At 44.4% G+C, this 18,369-nt stretch overlaps 1 protein-coding gene across 1 annotated transcript in view; it reads right to left on the bottom strand.

Moving 5' to 3' along the window:
• Positions 1-14,720, bottom strand: part of GRAMD2B (GRAM domain containing 2B) — a 57,202-nt gene extending 42,482 nt beyond the window's left edge. The window contains exon 1 of the mRNA XM_082191604.1: positions 14,520-14,720. Within this exon, the coding sequence (XP_082047730.1) occupies positions 14,520-14,647 (128 nt within the window). The 5' untranslated portion in view covers positions 14,648-14,720. The remainder of the gene's footprint in view (positions 1-14,519) is intronic.
• Positions 14,721-18,369: the final 3,649 nt, after the last annotated feature.

Below are 18,369 nucleotides of genomic sequence, written 5' to 3'. Positions count from 1 at the left end.
TTAAGAGTCTGGTGCTCTACCAACTGAGTTAATCCAGCTAGGATAGAATTTAGCTGCTTTTTGGAATATGAAGGGAAGATGCCACGCCAGTGAAAAATACAGGCTGAACCAGTTCTCCTGTTCAGGAGATTGCTGATAGCGATGCCCTTATGAAAAACACAAGAAAAACATAAGTACCGGGCCATTAAGAATGATTGATCATGCAGGCGCCGTTCTTCCCGCAGCTGAGAACCGGACAGAAACAGAAGAATTGAGAGGGGCAGGTTGTCAGGGTCAGAAGGGGCATGATACCACCCCAGGAAAAGAGGGTGTCCTTTTACAACAGAGGTTTGGGGAGCAGGGATTTTCTGGGAAGAAGGAGCAGGAAGAACTCCATGCAGAGACTGAAGGGCCGCAGAAATGTGGCTGGTTGGAGCAGGCTGTTACAGAGCGATATGGCGATGGCGCTTAGGATGCCTTTCGATCCAGTGTTGCCCTGCCGGGAAGGACAAGCCCCTCTGGAGATGTAAATGTTATGAACTCTCTCTGTGTGTGTCAAGATTCAGGTTCTAAATAGTGTAAAATAAACTACATTTCACAAAGACTCGAGTCTCCACTGTGCCTCATTTTCCGCAAGAAACACAAACCCTGGTTAAGTGCCAAGACCCCTGGAATCCTGCTACTGCCCAGCAGCAATTGGGTGGCCAGTAACACTATGAATGCTGGATAGGGCATTGATGTCCCTGTTGGTGTTAATAATGGATTATGGCAGGGGTCTGCAACCCGCGGCTCCGGAGCCGCATGTGGCTCTTTTACACCTTTGCCGTGGCTCCGGGGCAGATACTAGCGAGGGGAGGAGGCGCATTGTGCGCCCCGACACTCCCCACTGTGGCGGGCGCTGTACTGGCTGTGACGTCGCATGGGGGCGGTGCATGCGTTAGTCACGCACCGTCCCGACGTCACCTTCCCGCCCGCTGTCAGATCGCGGCTCCGGAGATATATTTGTTTTAAATGTCACAATGGTTTTGCGGCTCCCAGGTTTTTTTTTCCTTCGGAAATGGGTCCAAGTGGCTCTTTTTGTCTTAAAGGTTGCAGACCCCTGGATTAGGGCTAATCAGGTCTCTAAATTAACTGAAAAGACTTCAAAGGAGAGTGGGAAACAAGCGTGCAATCCCACAGCCTGTTCTCAGTTTCATATCCAGTTATGGATGCGAAGCATTTCCATTTGCACTGGTCCTCTGCAGGTACTGCAAAACAGGCACAAGACATGCAGAATCAAATTGGAAACTGCAAGGCCCAGATCCTTTAAGAGATTCTTTAAGAGATGTACAGACGAGACAATTCAGCCAGGTGCGGCAACAAAGAGAGAAGCCACACTTGGTGATGTTCTCCCTTCCTTCTGTGTAACTCATAAAGACACAGAAGTCCTCTTAGAGGCTGAAGCTGGCAACTTTATATGCAATGCCACCACTTGGAGAATCCATGGATTGGAACCTGTGCAAGTTTGGACAAGATGGATTCTTACACGGGGTTCCAGATTTTTGAGGAGTGAAGTCAATGAACTACTCCCCATTCAACGGCCATTAAAAAATTAATGTTTTAAAGGGGCCTTAAGTTTCAAACCCGCAGAGTCTTACAAAAGATAAATAGGAAACTGAGCAGTTGCCAATGCAGATGGAAAATCTTCTCAAACTGTGAGCTTTTATTCTGCGGCAAGATCTTGTTACGCAACTACGCAGCTCAATCGTAGCTGTATTATTATGTAGTCTTAATAGCCTATGTATTATGGATGCGGGGAAAACATCTCTGTGAAAAGCCAATGCAGCACAATTGGAAGCCCCTATTCAGTCGAGCAATCCACACCCTAAACGGCCCATCTAGATGATTAACAAAATTGCATCTCGCCCACTTAGCATGACATTGTAGCCATGATTTAGATTAGAATATAGCAATGCTACATACAGGGCTGAACAGTACCCGCTTGAACAAATCTACCATTGTTACATTTCAATTTTTTTTTACTTGTTGTACTGAGATCCGTTCTTCATATTTTTCATGGCCGTTCTGAAATCCTGCATAATTTTGGATCTTGAGGCCTTAACCCATCTGCTCTGAACTTTGGAGAATGTTAGATTGGCACAAAGTCCTGCTTCTCCCCGAAGCCTTCCAACATGCGCAGAGAGTTAGCAACAGGAATTTCTATCATTCGCACAGCACTTTGGAGAATGTTAAGCAGCAGAGGCTCCCGCTCTTTCTTATCTTTGTGAGACTGCTGTCAAATCTGCTTCTTCCCTAAGTGCTTTGTGCATACCAGAGGGAGGGAGCTGGTGGTGAGGCCACACAGCGGAAAGCCAATATTTATAGGGTGTTATGTACACGGATAAATTGGCATTTTATATTCAAATCAGACAGGGCAGAATTATCAAGTCAGTCTTTGATAGATGGTTTGTGCCTTAAGGAATAACAAGGGCTTCTGCAAGGATGTTTTGGGGAGGGGGAGATTAAAAACAAAACAAAAGGGGGAGCAGGCTAATTTCTTTTTCTTTTCTTTTTTGAATATTTTATTAGTTGAATATAAGAACAACATATAATCAAATACAAGCAATCAAATACAGTTTTCCCCTAACCCCTAAAAAAACCCCAGCCCCAACTACGTTCAGGTAATTACCTTAGTAATATAATCAAATAAAAATTATTTCTACAGTTGCTGGTTTAAAAAATATCATTCCACATGCTCCCATGTGTCTTAGGTGGTTTAAATGCATTTTCTGTATTTGATGCATATGTAATAAAGGAGGACCACGTTATGTGAAAGTTACGTAGTTTCTCACATTGTTTTCTTTCATGTACCGTTTCTGTTAACTTTTCCATCAAAATTAATTCCCAGACATAAGCATACCAAACTTCATATAGGTTCACGTTTAATGTCCTCCAGTGTCTAGCAACAGCAAGACATGCTGCAGTTATAAGATGCACAATTAAGTCTTTGTCTCTAAGATTTTGTAAGGTTAATTTCTCAAAAAGAATGAGAAGAAGAAATGAGTACGTTTTGTTTCAGGTTTTTCAAATGCTAGAAATCTATTGTATTTCAAATGTGAAATCTAGAGGTTATGGTTCATCAAGGAGGGACCAGCTCCACTGTAGACATCTACAGTATGAGGAATAATTTAAGGCAAGTTACAAGGCTATAAAATGCCAGGTATCATTTCTGTAAATTTGTACCTAATTTTGTAGTGCGTTTCTTCTTCCTCCTGCTGTGGATATGTTCTAACAAACTTTCTGAAGTCAGAACCGCAGCATACAGTGCTGGAGAAATGTGATTTTGCTGCACTGCAAGTGTTGCCTTCAGGAATGGCGTTTATCCCATGCTGCATTTGAAAAAAACACTGCACAATGAATGGACAAAAAAGGGCATCATCTTGAAAGGTCCTGATCACTTTAATTGGGGTCCTGTTTCTTTGCCAGGATCCGAAAGAGCTGCTTTAGGCACATCAAGGACTCGGGACACATCTGGTGAGATTCTCCATCCTTTTTTCATTGAACAGCAGATTTCTGTGCTGCATCACACAGACAACCTTTGAAAGCTGCAGCTGCGAAAGTGATTTTCTGTGCCACATGGGGTACAGACTGTTCCAGAAACACAAGCCGAGCCACCACCACCACCTCTGGCAGGCTGAACACTGGTTCTCGGGCATGGTTTTCAAATGGATCTTAAAGAAAATTTTTGCCATGCATTTCTAACTTCAAGTGCACATGTTTTCAAATAGATACACGCAAATAGGACATCACAATGTTTGGTCACAGAACTAGGTTTGTCTCCTATTCTGAAGATCACCTTTCTGTTCTGTTTATATTCCTGGAGCCGGAGGGAGATATAACACAGCTGCTGGTGACATTTCACGGTTGTTAGTAGTTTATTACAAACTGTTTCTAGAAACTTAAGAAGCAAACCATAATAGCCAACCTGTTTAGGGGGATGCCAACTGGTTCCATAAGAAGACCTCTCCACATATGTTTTCCCCATATATGACAATGCCAGTCATGGTTCTCCTTCACCTAGCAATTCTTCTACCTTCTACGCACCGTACTTTTCGCTCCATAAGACGCACCCGACCATAAGACGCACCTAGTATTTAGAGGGGGTATGCAAGAAAAAAAAATTCTTTAAAGGGAGCGCTGAGCAGAGTCTGTATGCATCCCGGGCTCTGCTCAGCGCTCCCTTTCATGAGCTGTGTGGAGCGTGTGTGCAGCGCTTGTAGGCATTTCCCCGAGGAGGGAGAAGGGCAGCCCGTCACTGACTTGGGGAAAAGCCCCCAAGAGCCACACACACGCTCCGTGCGGCTCTTGGGGGCTTTTCCAGGAGGTGGAGGAAGGGACTGAGGGGCTAAACCAGAAGCGAGAACAGCAAGATCCTTCATCCAGGCAAATAAAAGCCATTATCAGAACTCAAGGACACATTCCAACCAGGCAAAAGGAGGGCACAAAACAGGGCCAGTGAGGGGAATAGCCTGGGTAGAGATGATGTAACTTGGGAAGAGGTATGGCGTTGGAGGTTCCTGAGGGCCAGATACAGAAGCGTGGAAGATCGCATTTGGCCCCCAGGCCTGAGGTTACCCACCCCTGATCTAGCCCTAGTGGAATCTTCTGATGGACAGCCTTCATACCAGGAAGCGTTCAGCAGGAAAATCCTATGTTTTGTGATGGAGCCCATTCTCATTTGTTTGCCGGGTCCCATCACATTGACTGAATTCCGTCCTAGACTATCATACCCCTCAAGAGCCAGATACCCCTTAAATCAGGCCATCCAATTTTGGGGTTTTGTGCTCATGTGTGACAGCACTGCGCCCCCCCCCAATTTTGGGGCTCCATACTCTCATGGGGATCACATGACTTGAGCAGGGGTGCAACCCAGAAGATGCGAGTCCTAGTTTTTGGCTTGGATATGTTGGAGGGAATGTTCACATTGTACACACTGGAAGTCTTTGTATTCTTCTCTCCTGCCCTCTTTAGTAGTGTTGGGTTTTTGGGAGGGTTTTGCATTCTGGCCTCCTTGGGAAAGACACAGTGTGTTTGTGCACCCATTTGTTAAATGCTTCTTTAAAGGCCCTGGCAACCTGAGGTCCCCTGTAATAGGCTCGGGTCTGCTTTGGAGTTAGTCCTTAGTTCTTATCCAATTGATATGGAAACACTTTGAACCTCTGTCTACCTGCAACCTTTGTCTCCTTTCTTTCAAGTGTTGCCCATACCTAACACCTTTCCCAGGAGGGCATGTGACCTATGCTTCAGACTCTCTTACTCACCATAGCACTGCATCTACCAGGGAAAAGCGTTTTGACATCTAGTTCACTGTTCCCAAAATCATCTCTATTTTTCATTTAGTCTTCTCCTTCCAGTTCTCCTGCCTGGCTCTAATAATCAACATGCTCTCCAGACCCTAGGCTCCGGGCCTTATGACAGGATGGAACCGTTCCAATGACAGGGGAAAACCCTATTGATTTGTTATGGTGAGCCATAAAAGGTTCATCACACTTCTCCTGAATGACTTCTCCTCAGTGACTTCCCTCCCACTGGATTGTTTCCACTATCACATGCTGTGAGTTGGCAGAACAACCTCTCCTTGCCTCGTTGGAGGACATTCCATTAACAACCATGAAACATTTACTTTACCTTCTCCAGAACAGTCCTAGTCATGGAGCTCTGGAGGAAGGCTGCTTGATCAAATCTATCTAAATCTGTGAAACACTGTGCATTGGACTGAAACGCATAGACAAATGCTCTTCTTGATAGGGCTGTCATCCATAAACTGCTCTGCTCCTTAGGTATTCCAGATCACCCAGTTTTGCCTGCCCAGAAAAATGAACACCCAGAGGGGGGAAGGACAGTTTGCTTACCTGCAATTTATGTTCTTTATACTGTCATTTGTGAAGTCCCCTCACCCTCCTTTCCTATCTCCTTTCCTTATGTGGGATAGGTAAAGCTAAAGGGACCCCTCACCATTAGGTCCAGTCGTGGCTGACTCTGGGGTTGCAGCGCTCATCTCGCTTTATTGGCCGAGGGAGCCGGCGTACAGCTTCTGGGTCATGTGGCCAGCATGACTAAGCCACTTCTGGTGAACCAGAGCAGCGCACGGAAACACCGTTTACCTTCCCGCCGGAACGGTACCTATTTATCTACTTGCACTTTGACATCTTTCGAGCTGCTAGGTTGGCAGGAGCAGAGACCGAGCAATGGGAGCTCACCCCGACGCGGGGATTCGAACCACCGACCATCTGATCGGCAAGTCCTAGGCTCTGTGGTTTAACCCACAGCGCCACCCGCTATGTGGGATACTCCCATGGTAATGATAATGGAACTGGGCAGAAGAATGCTCACCCTCTTCTTTCAAGCAGACTTTCTCTACCTGGCGCCTTCCAGATGTTATTGGACTACAATGCCCATCACCCTAACTATTGGCCATGCTGGCAGAGGTTGATGGGAGTTGTAGTCCAAAATATCATGAATGCACCAGGTTGGGGAAAAAAAGCTACTTAAAGGCATGCGCAAAGGGAGAGCAATGTTCCCTTTGGAAGTAGGAGCAAGGCTTGACATGTCAGCATCTAGGCTTTTGGCCTAGAAAATGCACAGGCATTACTCATGGATTCTAGAGAAGAGGAACTGATACGTATGACTGAGGAGACATTAGTTAGATATATGCGGTATTTGAATACCAAGAATACTACAGGAGGAGAGCTGGAGGAGTCTTAACCTTATTCACCATCACCACTCATATCTCTTCAGCGGCACTAATCAAATATATATGAGAAATGAATACCTTTCTCTTCCCTCATTGGCTCCTGATTGTCAGTTTTCAGCTGTTTATCTAATTACTGCCTCGGATCATTTGCCTGTCGCATAGCTGACAATGGTATGGATTTTGGCCAGCCTGAAATCCTCTCATTAAATTACTTAAAAGATCAAAGATTTGCGAATACAGTTGTGAGGAGTAACCACTTGCATAGCAAGAAGGATATAATATTATTTTTTTAGCGGTGCTTCTGAGTAACTGAGAAAACCAAACTCTTAATCAGCTACGCTTCAAAGAATGGATGTGACTGCCCACAGGTAATACAGTATAAAAATAAGAGGAAAGGGCATCACACCTAAAACTAAAACTAAAAAAAAAGCCTGTAGCTTCAGCAGAATGCATTGAACATTTAGGGTGTGCCTGTTCATGCACTTAATACCACAGATAGATATGGGCATTGTTTTCTCTGTACTGTAAGATCCTGAGAAAATCCATGACTGGCTCTGGTTTCCTGCAGCATGAGTAATTGGCATACGTGTAGCAAGATGAATTTATGAAACAGCATCACATACTATATATTGGCAGATCACGTTATTCATTCACTTACTCCATTTACAGCCCACCTTTCCTCGAAGGAGTTCAAGGCAGCAGCATCCCATTTTATGGTCACAATAAGTCCCGTGACGTAGGAGTGGCTGAGAGAGAATGACTGGCCCAAGGTCACCCCGTGATTTTCGTCACTGAATGGGGGTTAGAACCTAGGTCTGAGAATCATGTTGTAAGGATGCCCAAGGGGGTCGTGGGGTCACATTGCAAAGCCCTGCTTGCTGCAGCCAATCCATGCACTGAATAAATTCCAGCAACTAAAGCTTATCCTACCGTAGAGACAAACCAACCGTTTCAGGAAGCACATATAAATCTACAAAAATCATCCTTTGCAGTATTCTAAAATAGGATAGGGACGCGGAGCCTAGGGCTTGCCGATCAGAAGGTCAATGGTTTGAATCCCTGCAACGGGGTGAGCTCCCGTTGTTCGGTCCTGGCTCCTGCCAACCTAGCAGTTCGAAAGCACGTCAAAGTGCAAGTAGATAAATAGGTACCACTCTGGCGGGAAGGTAAATGGCGTTTCCATGTGCTGCTCTGGTTCGCCAGAAGCGGCTTAGTCATGCTGGCCACATGACCCGGAAGCTGTCTGCGGACAAACGCCAGCTCCCTCGGCCTATAGAGCAAGATGAGCGCCGCAACCCCAGAGTCGTCCGCGACTGGACCTAATGGTCAGAGGTACCTTCACCTTTACCTTTAAAATAGGATTATGAACTGGACGGGGATGTCTCCAACTTTTCAAAAGTATTTTTAGAAGGTTTTTTTTTTTAAAGGAATCTTTCTATGTTAAAATACAAATAAAACCAAATGGGAGAACATACTTGATACAGAGCGATGAGGACACTACTTCAGATGCCTCTTCCAGCAGGAGAATCTTAAGAGGTTTTCAAAATATGCCGCAGGTTGGTTTTTTTTTACTTTTTGAGGAATTTTATTGTTTTGTATTGTTGTTTTTTCGATTCATTGATGTTTGTGTGCATGTACATGTATAATATATATATGTATATACAGAGGAAGAGAAAGAATTCATTATTTTTGTAAACTGCTTAGAGGCTGTTTCAGTACTGAGCAGTATATAAATAAACATATGAATCAAATAGATCAGAATGGTTGGCAGTTTGCTGCAACACCAGCCAACACGATTAGCCCCCTTGAAATGAGATCAGAGTGCAGCAGAATCGATTTTCGCACAGTAAGTCTCATTATTTGGGACACAGGTCAGCTGGGCACGATCCAGACAAATATTGCTTGCTACACCACAGTCATTTTAGATTGATTCCATCTCCATCCCCGAGTCACAGATACTTCATCATCGTGGAGACATGTCAAGATGTGCACTTGTATAAATGATAGTGCCCTTGCTAGAAACATCTTTTGGGTAAGGCCAAAATAGCAACATAAACTCTGCTAGATGTTGAAGGTAAAAATACAATCCAGGAAAGAAACCTGATGGCCTCTTTTTCTTTCTATCTTTCTCAGGTCACAATCATAATGTTTCCCAAGGGTATCTGTCTGGTGGCACCATGTGGATAGTTTTCAAATATTATCTGTATAGTTAAACGATCTAGACATCACCTTGCCGACAAAGGTCCATATAGTTAAAGCTATGGTTTTCCCAGTAGTGATGTATGGAAGTGAGAGCTGGACCATGAAGAAGGCTGATCGCCGAAGAATTGATGCTTTTGAATTATGGTGCTGGAGGAGACTCTTGAGAGTCCCATGGACTGCAAGAAGATCAAACGTATCCATTCTTCAGGAAATCAACCCTGAGTGCTCACTGGAAGGACAGATCCTGAAGCTGAGACTCCAATACTTTGGCCACCTCATGAGAAGAGAAGACTCCCTGGAAAAGACCCTGATGTTGGGAAAGATGGAGGGCACAAGGAGAAGGGGATGACAGAGGACAAGATGGTTGGACAGTGTTCTGGAAGCTACCAGCATGAATTTGACCAAACTGTGGGAGGCAGTGGAAGACAGAAGTGCCTGGCATGCTCTGGTCCATGGGGTCACGAAGAGTCGGACACGACTAAATGACTCAACAACAACATTTAAACGATTTCTAGAGTTATATCTGTCTATTCCAGCGGTCAGCAAAGTTTTTGTGGCTTGGGGCTGGTTCACAGTCCCGCAGATGCCACGATGGGCCAGAGAGCGCACATGCATGCGCAAACACTATTTATGGCGCTCCTTCCAGTGCAGAGGAGGTGTGCGCAGCTTCCCATTGACTGCCGGACCTTCCTGCAGCCAATGGGAAGCCTGCCAGCGCTGAGGAAGGCGGTCCCTGCTCTGCTCTGGTTTAGCACGACGCACGGGAGCCGACCAAGCAGGTGGTGGGGGTCCCTGAGCGGGCAGCAGGGGTCCATGGGCCGACCCCTGCTCTATCTGTTATAGGAGGGCTTTTTTCCAGCCAAAACTTGTCGAAACTCAATTCCGGCACCTCTCTAGTAGGTGCCATTCCAAGAGAACGAGGGAGGTGTTCATGGTGAGTTCCAACACTTCTTTTTCTAGAAAAAGAGCACTGGTTATAGGATCCAGAGCAGGTCAGGCATTTGCTATAACAAAACAGGATTGTTGGGCTATAGCAAATATCAACAAATTAGTGTGCGTCTGTGTGTGTGTATGTGTATGCCTGCATTCAGAGAAATCCAAGTCTTTTGATGAAAAGGTATAGGATAAAAATGCTATCTATTGATTAGCAGGGGAAAAGGGGAGCCAAACACACTGTTTTGATTGGCTATTACGCAACTCTAATAGGATTGGTTTTCCACCCCAAGGTGGGATTGCAAACGGTGTTCTGAGAGTACTTTGAGCAGCTGGAAGTTGGGGAAGGAGAAGGAAGAGAAAGAGTGACCGTATGGAAGCGTTCACCCTTAACTAATATGTAAGCTCCGTGTCTTGTAGTTTAGGGGGGAAAGCAACATAACAAAGATATCTACCAGGAATCAGAGGACAGGGTTTTTCTATTTTATTTTGATTACCTGCTCAGCTTGGCTGTCTGTGTGCAGAATTAAAATTGTTACTGCTAGAGAATGAAATACATGGCTGAACGTGCTTTTCTAGTGCGGTTTGGACAAATTCAATTCCCCTTTTCAAGGTTAACAGCTTTCACGGCAACAGCCAGGTTACCTTTTAATACTTGAGGGTACAGGGTAACAGAAGGAAATTCATTAAGTGGTGGAGGTAGACTGGTATATATCTCATTCCCTTCAGGATGAGATGTGATAGTCCCAAGACTGGCAGAAGGCCCAAACAACACTGCGTTGCAAACTTCACACAATCCACTTCCATAAGTACTTCGAGAATGCTGGCTGTCCATAGGTACAGAGAATGCGCCATACAATACAGTCATACCTCGGGTTACAGACGCTTTGGGTTGTGCAAATTTGGGTTGCGCACCGCGCCGAACCCGGAAGTACTGGAATGGGTTACTTCCAGGTTTCGGTGCTTGCGCATGCACAGAAGCACCGAATTGCAACCTGCGCATGTGCAGATGCAGCGCTGATGGGTTGCAAATGTGCTTCCCGCACTGATCACGTTCGCAACCCGAGCGTCCACTGTACAGTCATACCTCGGGTTAAATACGCTTCTAGTTGAGCGTGTTCGAGTTGTGCTCCACGGCAACCCGGAAGTAATGGAGCGCGTTACTTCCGGGTTTCGCCACTTGCGCATGTGCAGACGCTCAAAATGATGTCACGCGCATGCACAGAAGTGGTCAAAAGCAACGTGTGCGTGCACAGATGTGCCGTCGCTAGATACGTTTACCTCTAGATGCGAACGGGGCTCCGGAACGGATCCCGTTCGTATCTAGAGGTACCACTGTACTTCAAATAAACCACAACCAGATCAGAGTCTAAGGCTGTGTACGCACTAACCCATCTGTAGCATAAAAATGTGTTTTTTTTAAATCAATCCAGCATTATTCATGCTCATCCTCAATATATGCCCCAGGTGATGCCAAGCGAAATGAGACAGGAATGGCAGCATCTGCCCAAGGGTGAGGAGGATTCTTAGGTGAGGGTGGAGATAGCTCAAGTGGTGACTGGGAGAAGCATTTTAAAACAAGTGGGAGGGCTGTGTCCAGTGCTTTTTTTTAAAAAAAGTTTAGGGGTACTCTCATTTTTGACTCAAGAAAACCACCATTTTATAGTTCAAATCGGGAAAAATGAATACAGTAAATGGACAAAAGTACAAAGATTCACAAAATGTTTAGGGCTATGCGTACCCCTGCGTACCCCCAGAAAAAAGCACTGGGTGTGCCATACATTGGGGTTCTTTTGCTCAAGCTTAAGCTTAGCTACCTATCCTAGCCTCTGCCAAGGTATCTTTTGAGCCTTCAACTTGTAACCTGAGCTGATGCAAAGGTCATGTGCTAACTTCCTTGATACAACTATCAGGATTTCCTGAGCAGTGAGTCCAAGTCTTTTGTTTGAGGGTAGGAATCAGGACCTTCTAGATCCTGCTGTCCACAAGGTGTGGTTACTTGATATTGAGTTGGAAACCCTTCCCATGATTAGGTCATCCATGCCTTTTCCTCCTTACACATGCCCCAAGTGGAGAAAGGAAGCGGTGATTGTGATCTTGGTATATACCCACTTATAGCATCAATGGGCAGGTGCGCCCATTTCAAAGGGACACACCATGGGGTAAAGCAATGAGCTTTTATTTTCACAGCGAAACTAGTTTTTTACGAAACACTTTTCAAGAGCAAAAATATGCAATAGAACTAGATTTTGTGTGGACTATGATATAAAAAAGCAAGCACTCAGTTTCTATTGATTCTAGAATAAAATGTTGTGTGGCTGCAGCCCCTATCAAGATAGCTGGTGCCCATTTTATTTAGCTCGACTGAATTGCCTGCTGCTGATTCAACACAAAGCACACAGAAATGATTGCATTTCTCAGTGTTATTGGCAGTTGTTGATATTCAATAGCTGATTTGAACGAGACATCTAATTTGGGAGGGGAGACGGAATATTTGCTTCTGTACAATTTCTCACATTTGCGACGTCAGCAATATCAAAGTGTCTCATCAACAGTTTGATAGCATTATGTAAGGATGCCAAAGTTCTTGCTTGTGGAAGCTTCGCGGTGCAACCATGAAACTGATTCCTGTTACCTGTGAAGCAGGCTTAGATCTTATCACAAAGTTGATTTAAAGTGCACAAGAAAGGGCCAGCTCTAGCATTTTGAGGGGGTGAGGAGAGGGGCTTGGGCAAGGTACCCCCAGTGTGTCTGGTAACCTGGGATATCCAAATCAAAAATTCTTTTGGTCCACATCTCATCTTTTGGGTGCTATGGCAGTACTGTAGGTTGGGGAGCTAGACCACATTAGCTCTAGAGATGGGATAATTTGCCTATTTCCAATCCACTACAGTGGTACCTCGGGTTATATACACTTCAGGTTACATACTCCGCTAACCCAGAAATAATACCTCGGGTTAAGAACTTTGCTTCAGGATGAGAACAGAAATCGTGCTCCGGCGGCGTGGTGGTGGCGGGAGGCCCCATTAGCTAAAGTGGTGCTTCAGGTTAAGAACAGTTTCAGGTTAAGAGCGGACCTCCAGAACGAATTAAGTACTTAACCCGAGGTACCACTGTACTATCATTTTAATGTATTTTACTCAGTTCTGTTCCATGGTTGAATTACTTAGGGTTGCCATATGTCTCGGACATAGCTGGTATTTGGCCTTCGCAAACAGTGTCTGGGAGAAAAATGGTTAAATGTCTGGGAAATCCAGACATATGGCCACCCACGTTGGGAATGTCGATTTGGGTGAATTTAATAATAAAAAAGCTCAACAACTCAAAAAGATCAACAACCTTTGTGTCCGGATTTTCACTTTTTGAAATTTGGCAACGCAAATGTACATTATACATTTTTTTTAAAAAAGAAACCAGAATGCACATATAAATGCATACTATTTATATCTTTAAAGCCCAGAACTGTTAGAACAGCCAGAAAATGACAAAATCTAGTTGAAAGCGTGATTCCCATCTGTACATTAGTCTGAGAGGTGTGGATTGGTTCATTTCATGTAGGAATGAATAAAGATCAAATTCTCCATGCACCCCTATTTCCGTCATATCTACTATGGTAGTGAAAATGAAGCTTGTGTGGGAAATGTAAAGAAAAAGAAGGTACTTTCTATCATATGTGGTGGACCTGCCCCAAGGTGAAAGACTTCTGGGAGAAGATTTATAATGAATTCAAAAAAAATGTTGAAATATACATTTATTAAGAAACCAGAGGCCTTTCTTCTTGGAATAACAGGTCTGGAATTGCCCAAGAAAGATGTTAAATTATTTTTGTATGCCACAACTGCTGCTCAAATTTTATTAGCTAAGAATTGGAAAACACAAGAAGTACCAGCGGTGGAAGATTGGCAGATGAAGATGATGGACTTTTCGAAGCTAGCCGACCTGACTGGAAGAGTCCATGACCAGAAGGAGGAGGAGTACCAGGAAGAATGGATGAAATTTAGTTAAATATGTTAAGTTAAACTAATTGGAAAAATTTGCAATTACCAGATAGGTTTAGGATTTAAATACGTAATGTGATGAATCAATATGTTTAATGTTGAATTGGAAAGAAAGAAAGATGTTAAGCGATTAAGTTAATTTTTTAAGAATATTGGATTTGGAAAACCATTAAAATGATATACATTGAAATTCAACCAGGGGGACATGAGGAAGTCACTTAACAATGTAACTAAGTTTGATTTAATACGGTGGAGGTTTATGTTTGTTTGTTTATATGTCTGTTCGTTTATATATATATTTTTGGAAAATTAATAAAAAATGAAGCTTGTGTGAATCCACTTTGCGTCTCATAACTGAGACTGAACTCTCTAAAACTGCCGATTAGATTAAATGGGGTGTGCCACAAATGCTTGCCTCTATTCAGTTATCCCAAAAGTGACCCTAAACATTTTAATTATGGGGTCTGCCTTTACAGAATCCGAGCTTGGCCGGACCTGATCCTCGATGCAAAACTGAAACTTCATTAACGTCCCAGGAGAAATGTATCAGCTACACTGAGTGACCCACTTAGAAGCAGTAGATAATAATCCATTGTGTCATCGGTAAGGTCATAATTATAAACCATTGGGTCAAAATACTCATGGAACGATTGGAAAGAATCTTTTAAACATACCTGATGAACACCGAACCAGTACTCTCGGTAGCGCTGAGGGGAGGAGGGTCGTCGCTTGACTTGCGGGAGCGAGACCGTCGCTTCAAATGAAAATCCAAGTCTTGTAGATCGTGCATCTTCTTAACCATTTTAACAAAATTAAATGGCCGTTGGAAAAAGAATAAATGCTTCTCATCTGTTCCTGAACATATCCTTCCGCAGCACAGGTGTTTGCTGATATTTGACGTCGATTTTTATGCTGAACCTAGCTCAGGAAGGAGCTTTCTTTATGAGTTAATAAGTTACTTATTTGAGCAATGTCACATGCCTCTTGTGTACCTGTCTGAAGGCAGCCTTATTTACTTAGTACTAAAACCTGGGTATTAGTAATACTAATATACCACTAAGGTGGCTAAGAAATCGAGCTATTTAAACATATATTCCTTTGGTAAACGAAGCAGTATTTGAAAGCCGTACTCTCGCAACATGGCTCATTAACCCGCTTTTATACTGAGCGGCATTGCTAAACACAGTTTGCCAAATCGGTGCAGTAAACTGAGTCTGGGTATTGGAAATGGGTTAAGTTTCTAAGCACTGGTAAATCCTGCCTCCCATTGAACCCTGCTAAATCCGCTGATTTCGGTGAGATCCAGGCTAAGTAGCAAAGTACATGTTGTATCAAAGGTTGGCACAGGGCTGGGGAAAACCCCTACGAAAGAATTGGGGAGCTTTCAGAACTCAAGGTCAGACTCAATAAGATACAGGAGATGCACAACTGGATTCCTCATTGCTTTCTATTTTTTCTTAAGGGCAGTGGGAGCCCTTCCTTGCTTGCCATCCCCCAATTTCCAACCTTTCCCAACCGTGGGTCCCTAGATGTTGTTGGACTGCAACTCCCATCAATCCCCGCCAGCGTGGCCAGTGGTCAGCGGTGATGGGAAATGAATAATACCTGGGACCCATGTTTAAGAAAGTCAGTCAGTCACAGCGGCGGAGCAAGCTGATTGGGTGGCTGGGGCGGCGCGTGTTCCCTGTGCCCGGGGGCAGGGCACTCCGTGGGGCCTCCGGGGAGTCTGCCTTCCTCCTCCCACTCAGCTGCCCTACAGCTGAGGGGGAGGCAGCGGGTGGACCGTTTGGGGCAGCACAAAGCCTGCGGACCTCCAAGCCACCTCGTCACTCCCAGGAGAAACGCGAGGCTCGGGCACGCTGTAGGCCCCGCAGTGAGTGCTGCCCGACATTTTGTCACCCCCTTCAGTGGTGACACCCGGGGCAACCTGCCCCCACCGCACCCCCTTACTCCGCCCCTGGTCAGTCAGTCTGTCTGTCTTTATTTAGTTTGTTTACCACCCTATAACCATAGATCTCAGGGCAGTTCACAAGATATTAAAAACAAACAACCAGAAAATACATAATAAAAACAAAACCAACCCAATAATTTTCCCTTCCACAACACATTTTAAAAGGGCATTGTGATGGCCTGGGATTTGGACTGTGAGTGGCTGTCCGGACAGAAAAGGTTCACTTAGGTAACCCAGTCAGGTGTTTGCACCGGTTTACACACGAGTAACCCCTTGAACCATTACAGTACACTTATGAACATTACCATATATCTAAGACCATAAAATTCCTGTCACAGGAGCCATCGCCTAGCATCATCTAGAAGACCACAGGTTCCTCACACCTGAAGTAAGAGACATGATTTTTAGTCCTGACTTCACGCCCGTCGAGATAGAGAGAACTTCCATTAAGGAAGGTATAGAGTATAGAGAAACGTTTTTTTCTGGGGCCAATATACAAGCACAAGACAGCAGCAATAAAACAATGTCTGTCCAATAAGATGAATCATGTGTGCAGCTGTGTCTGTGTTCTTGGTTGTTCTCTCTCTTTCCCTCCCTCTCACACACACGCCTTGAGGAATTGGAAAGCTGCATCACCTTCAGCGATCAATATCAACACAGTTTGAAAGAGCCAGAGGTTCGATTGCATTTATTCCGTGAGGCTGGTAGCATTTCTGAGCATTTAAGCTGGCTAGGAAGTTTCCACAATGTGGAATGCTTTCCCCACACAAAACATCCCTTGCTATTTGCTTGTTTCATTCCAATACTTTAAAGCCCTTCATCAGTTTTGTCTCAAACATGATTCAAATGAAGATTAAATGAAACAAAACACCATGCACACAGAGTATCATAAACCAAACGGCATTAAAAAAATGCTTATTAGTATTCGCAATGTTTTGACAGAATAAGTCCAGCTAGTTGGATTGTACAGTGGTACCTCTGGTTAAGAACTTAATTTGTTCCCGAGGTCCGTTCTTAACCTGAAATCATTCTTAACCTGAGGTACCACTTTAGCTAATGGGGCCTCTTGCTGCCACCACCACACGATTTCTGTTCTCATCCTGAGGTAAAGTTCTTAATTCGAGGTACTACTTCCGGGTTAGTGGGATCTGTAACCTGAAGCGTTTGTAACCCGAGGTACCACTGTACTTTACAAGCATGAGACCTGCTCTCTTTTAACACTATAAGAACTCTGGGCTGGATCTACATTGATCTCCTAACGGTTATTAAATATAATGTTCTGTAACGTTTAATCACAAGTAGTTCCCAGGATGTCTCCAGTCCAGACACTGATGAGACCCAGACCTGCTTAGCTTTAGCAAAGTGGTGGCTTCATAGAATCATAGAATTGTAGAGTTGGAAGGGACCCTAAGGGCCATCTAGTTCGAAGTGCAACTCCCTGCAATGCAGAAATCTCAGCCAAAGCTTCCATTTCAGATGGCCATCCAACCTCTGCTTAAAAACCTCCAACGAAGGAGAGTCCACAACCTCATGAGGGAGACTGATCCACTGCTGAACAGCTCTTCCTGTCAGAAAGTTTCCCCTAATATTTAGTTGGAATCTCCTTTCTGTCAGGAGGTCCTACACATGAGTAGGAGTAGGAGTCCAGCAGACACACATGCCCGACTGGCATGTCTCTCCCAGTGTGGTGTAGTGGTTAAGAGTGGTAGATCCGTAATCTGGGGAACCGGGATATCAAATCCAAACTCTTCTTCTTCTTCCCTCCTGGTTGTTTGTTTGGAAGATTTAAAATCTTTCTCCAGCCCAAACATCACAGCAAATGATACCTCAGAGGCATCAGCACACTTTAGGATCAGCAGAGTATAGGCAGTTAGCGTTCAGACTTAGCAGCATTTTGGCTAAACTATGTTTATTTACATATATAATGGTACCTCTGGTTGCGTACTTAATTCATTCCGGAAGTCCATTCTTAACCGGAAACTGTTCTTAACCTGAAGCACCACTTTAGCTAATGGGGCCTCCCGCTGCTGCTGTACCGCTGCCACGCAATTTCTGTTCTCATCCTGAAGCAAAATTCTTAACCTGAGGTACTATTTTTGGGTTAGCGGAGTCTGTAACCTGAAGCGTCTGTAACCTGAAGCCTATGTAACCCGAGGTACCACTGTACACACTTGGAGCATCATAACTCAGCTCCTTCCTCTTCAGCATCAGACAGCAAAGATAGAGAGAACAAAGGACAAAAGTCCTACATCACGGAAACGCAGTAATCCAAACATCCTGTCTCCGTCACTTCCAACAATGTGGAATGAAAACATACACCATCATGTGATAAAAACCAATCCCATGACTGCAACACAGGAAAAGAATCCTAACACTTTCTTGTAACTTGAAGCCATTGGTTGGAGTCCTACCCTCCAGAGCAGGAGAAAACAAGGTTGCTCCCTCTACCATGTGACAGCCCTTAAGATATTTGAAGATGCCTATCCTATCTCCTCTCAGTCTCATCTTTTCCAGGCAAAACCTCCCCAACTCCCTCAACTGTTCTTCATAAGGCTTGGTTTCATGTGCCTTGA

The sequence above is a fragment of the Podarcis vaucheri genome (genome assembly GCF_965113315.1).
Source record: "Podarcis vaucheri genome assembly, chromosome: 11".
Lineage (NCBI taxonomy): Eukaryota > Metazoa > Chordata > Lepidosauria > Squamata > Lacertidae > Podarcis > Podarcis vaucheri.
The sequence above is the reverse complement of the archived record's forward strand: the minus strand, read 5'-3'. Positions and strand labels throughout refer to the sequence as shown.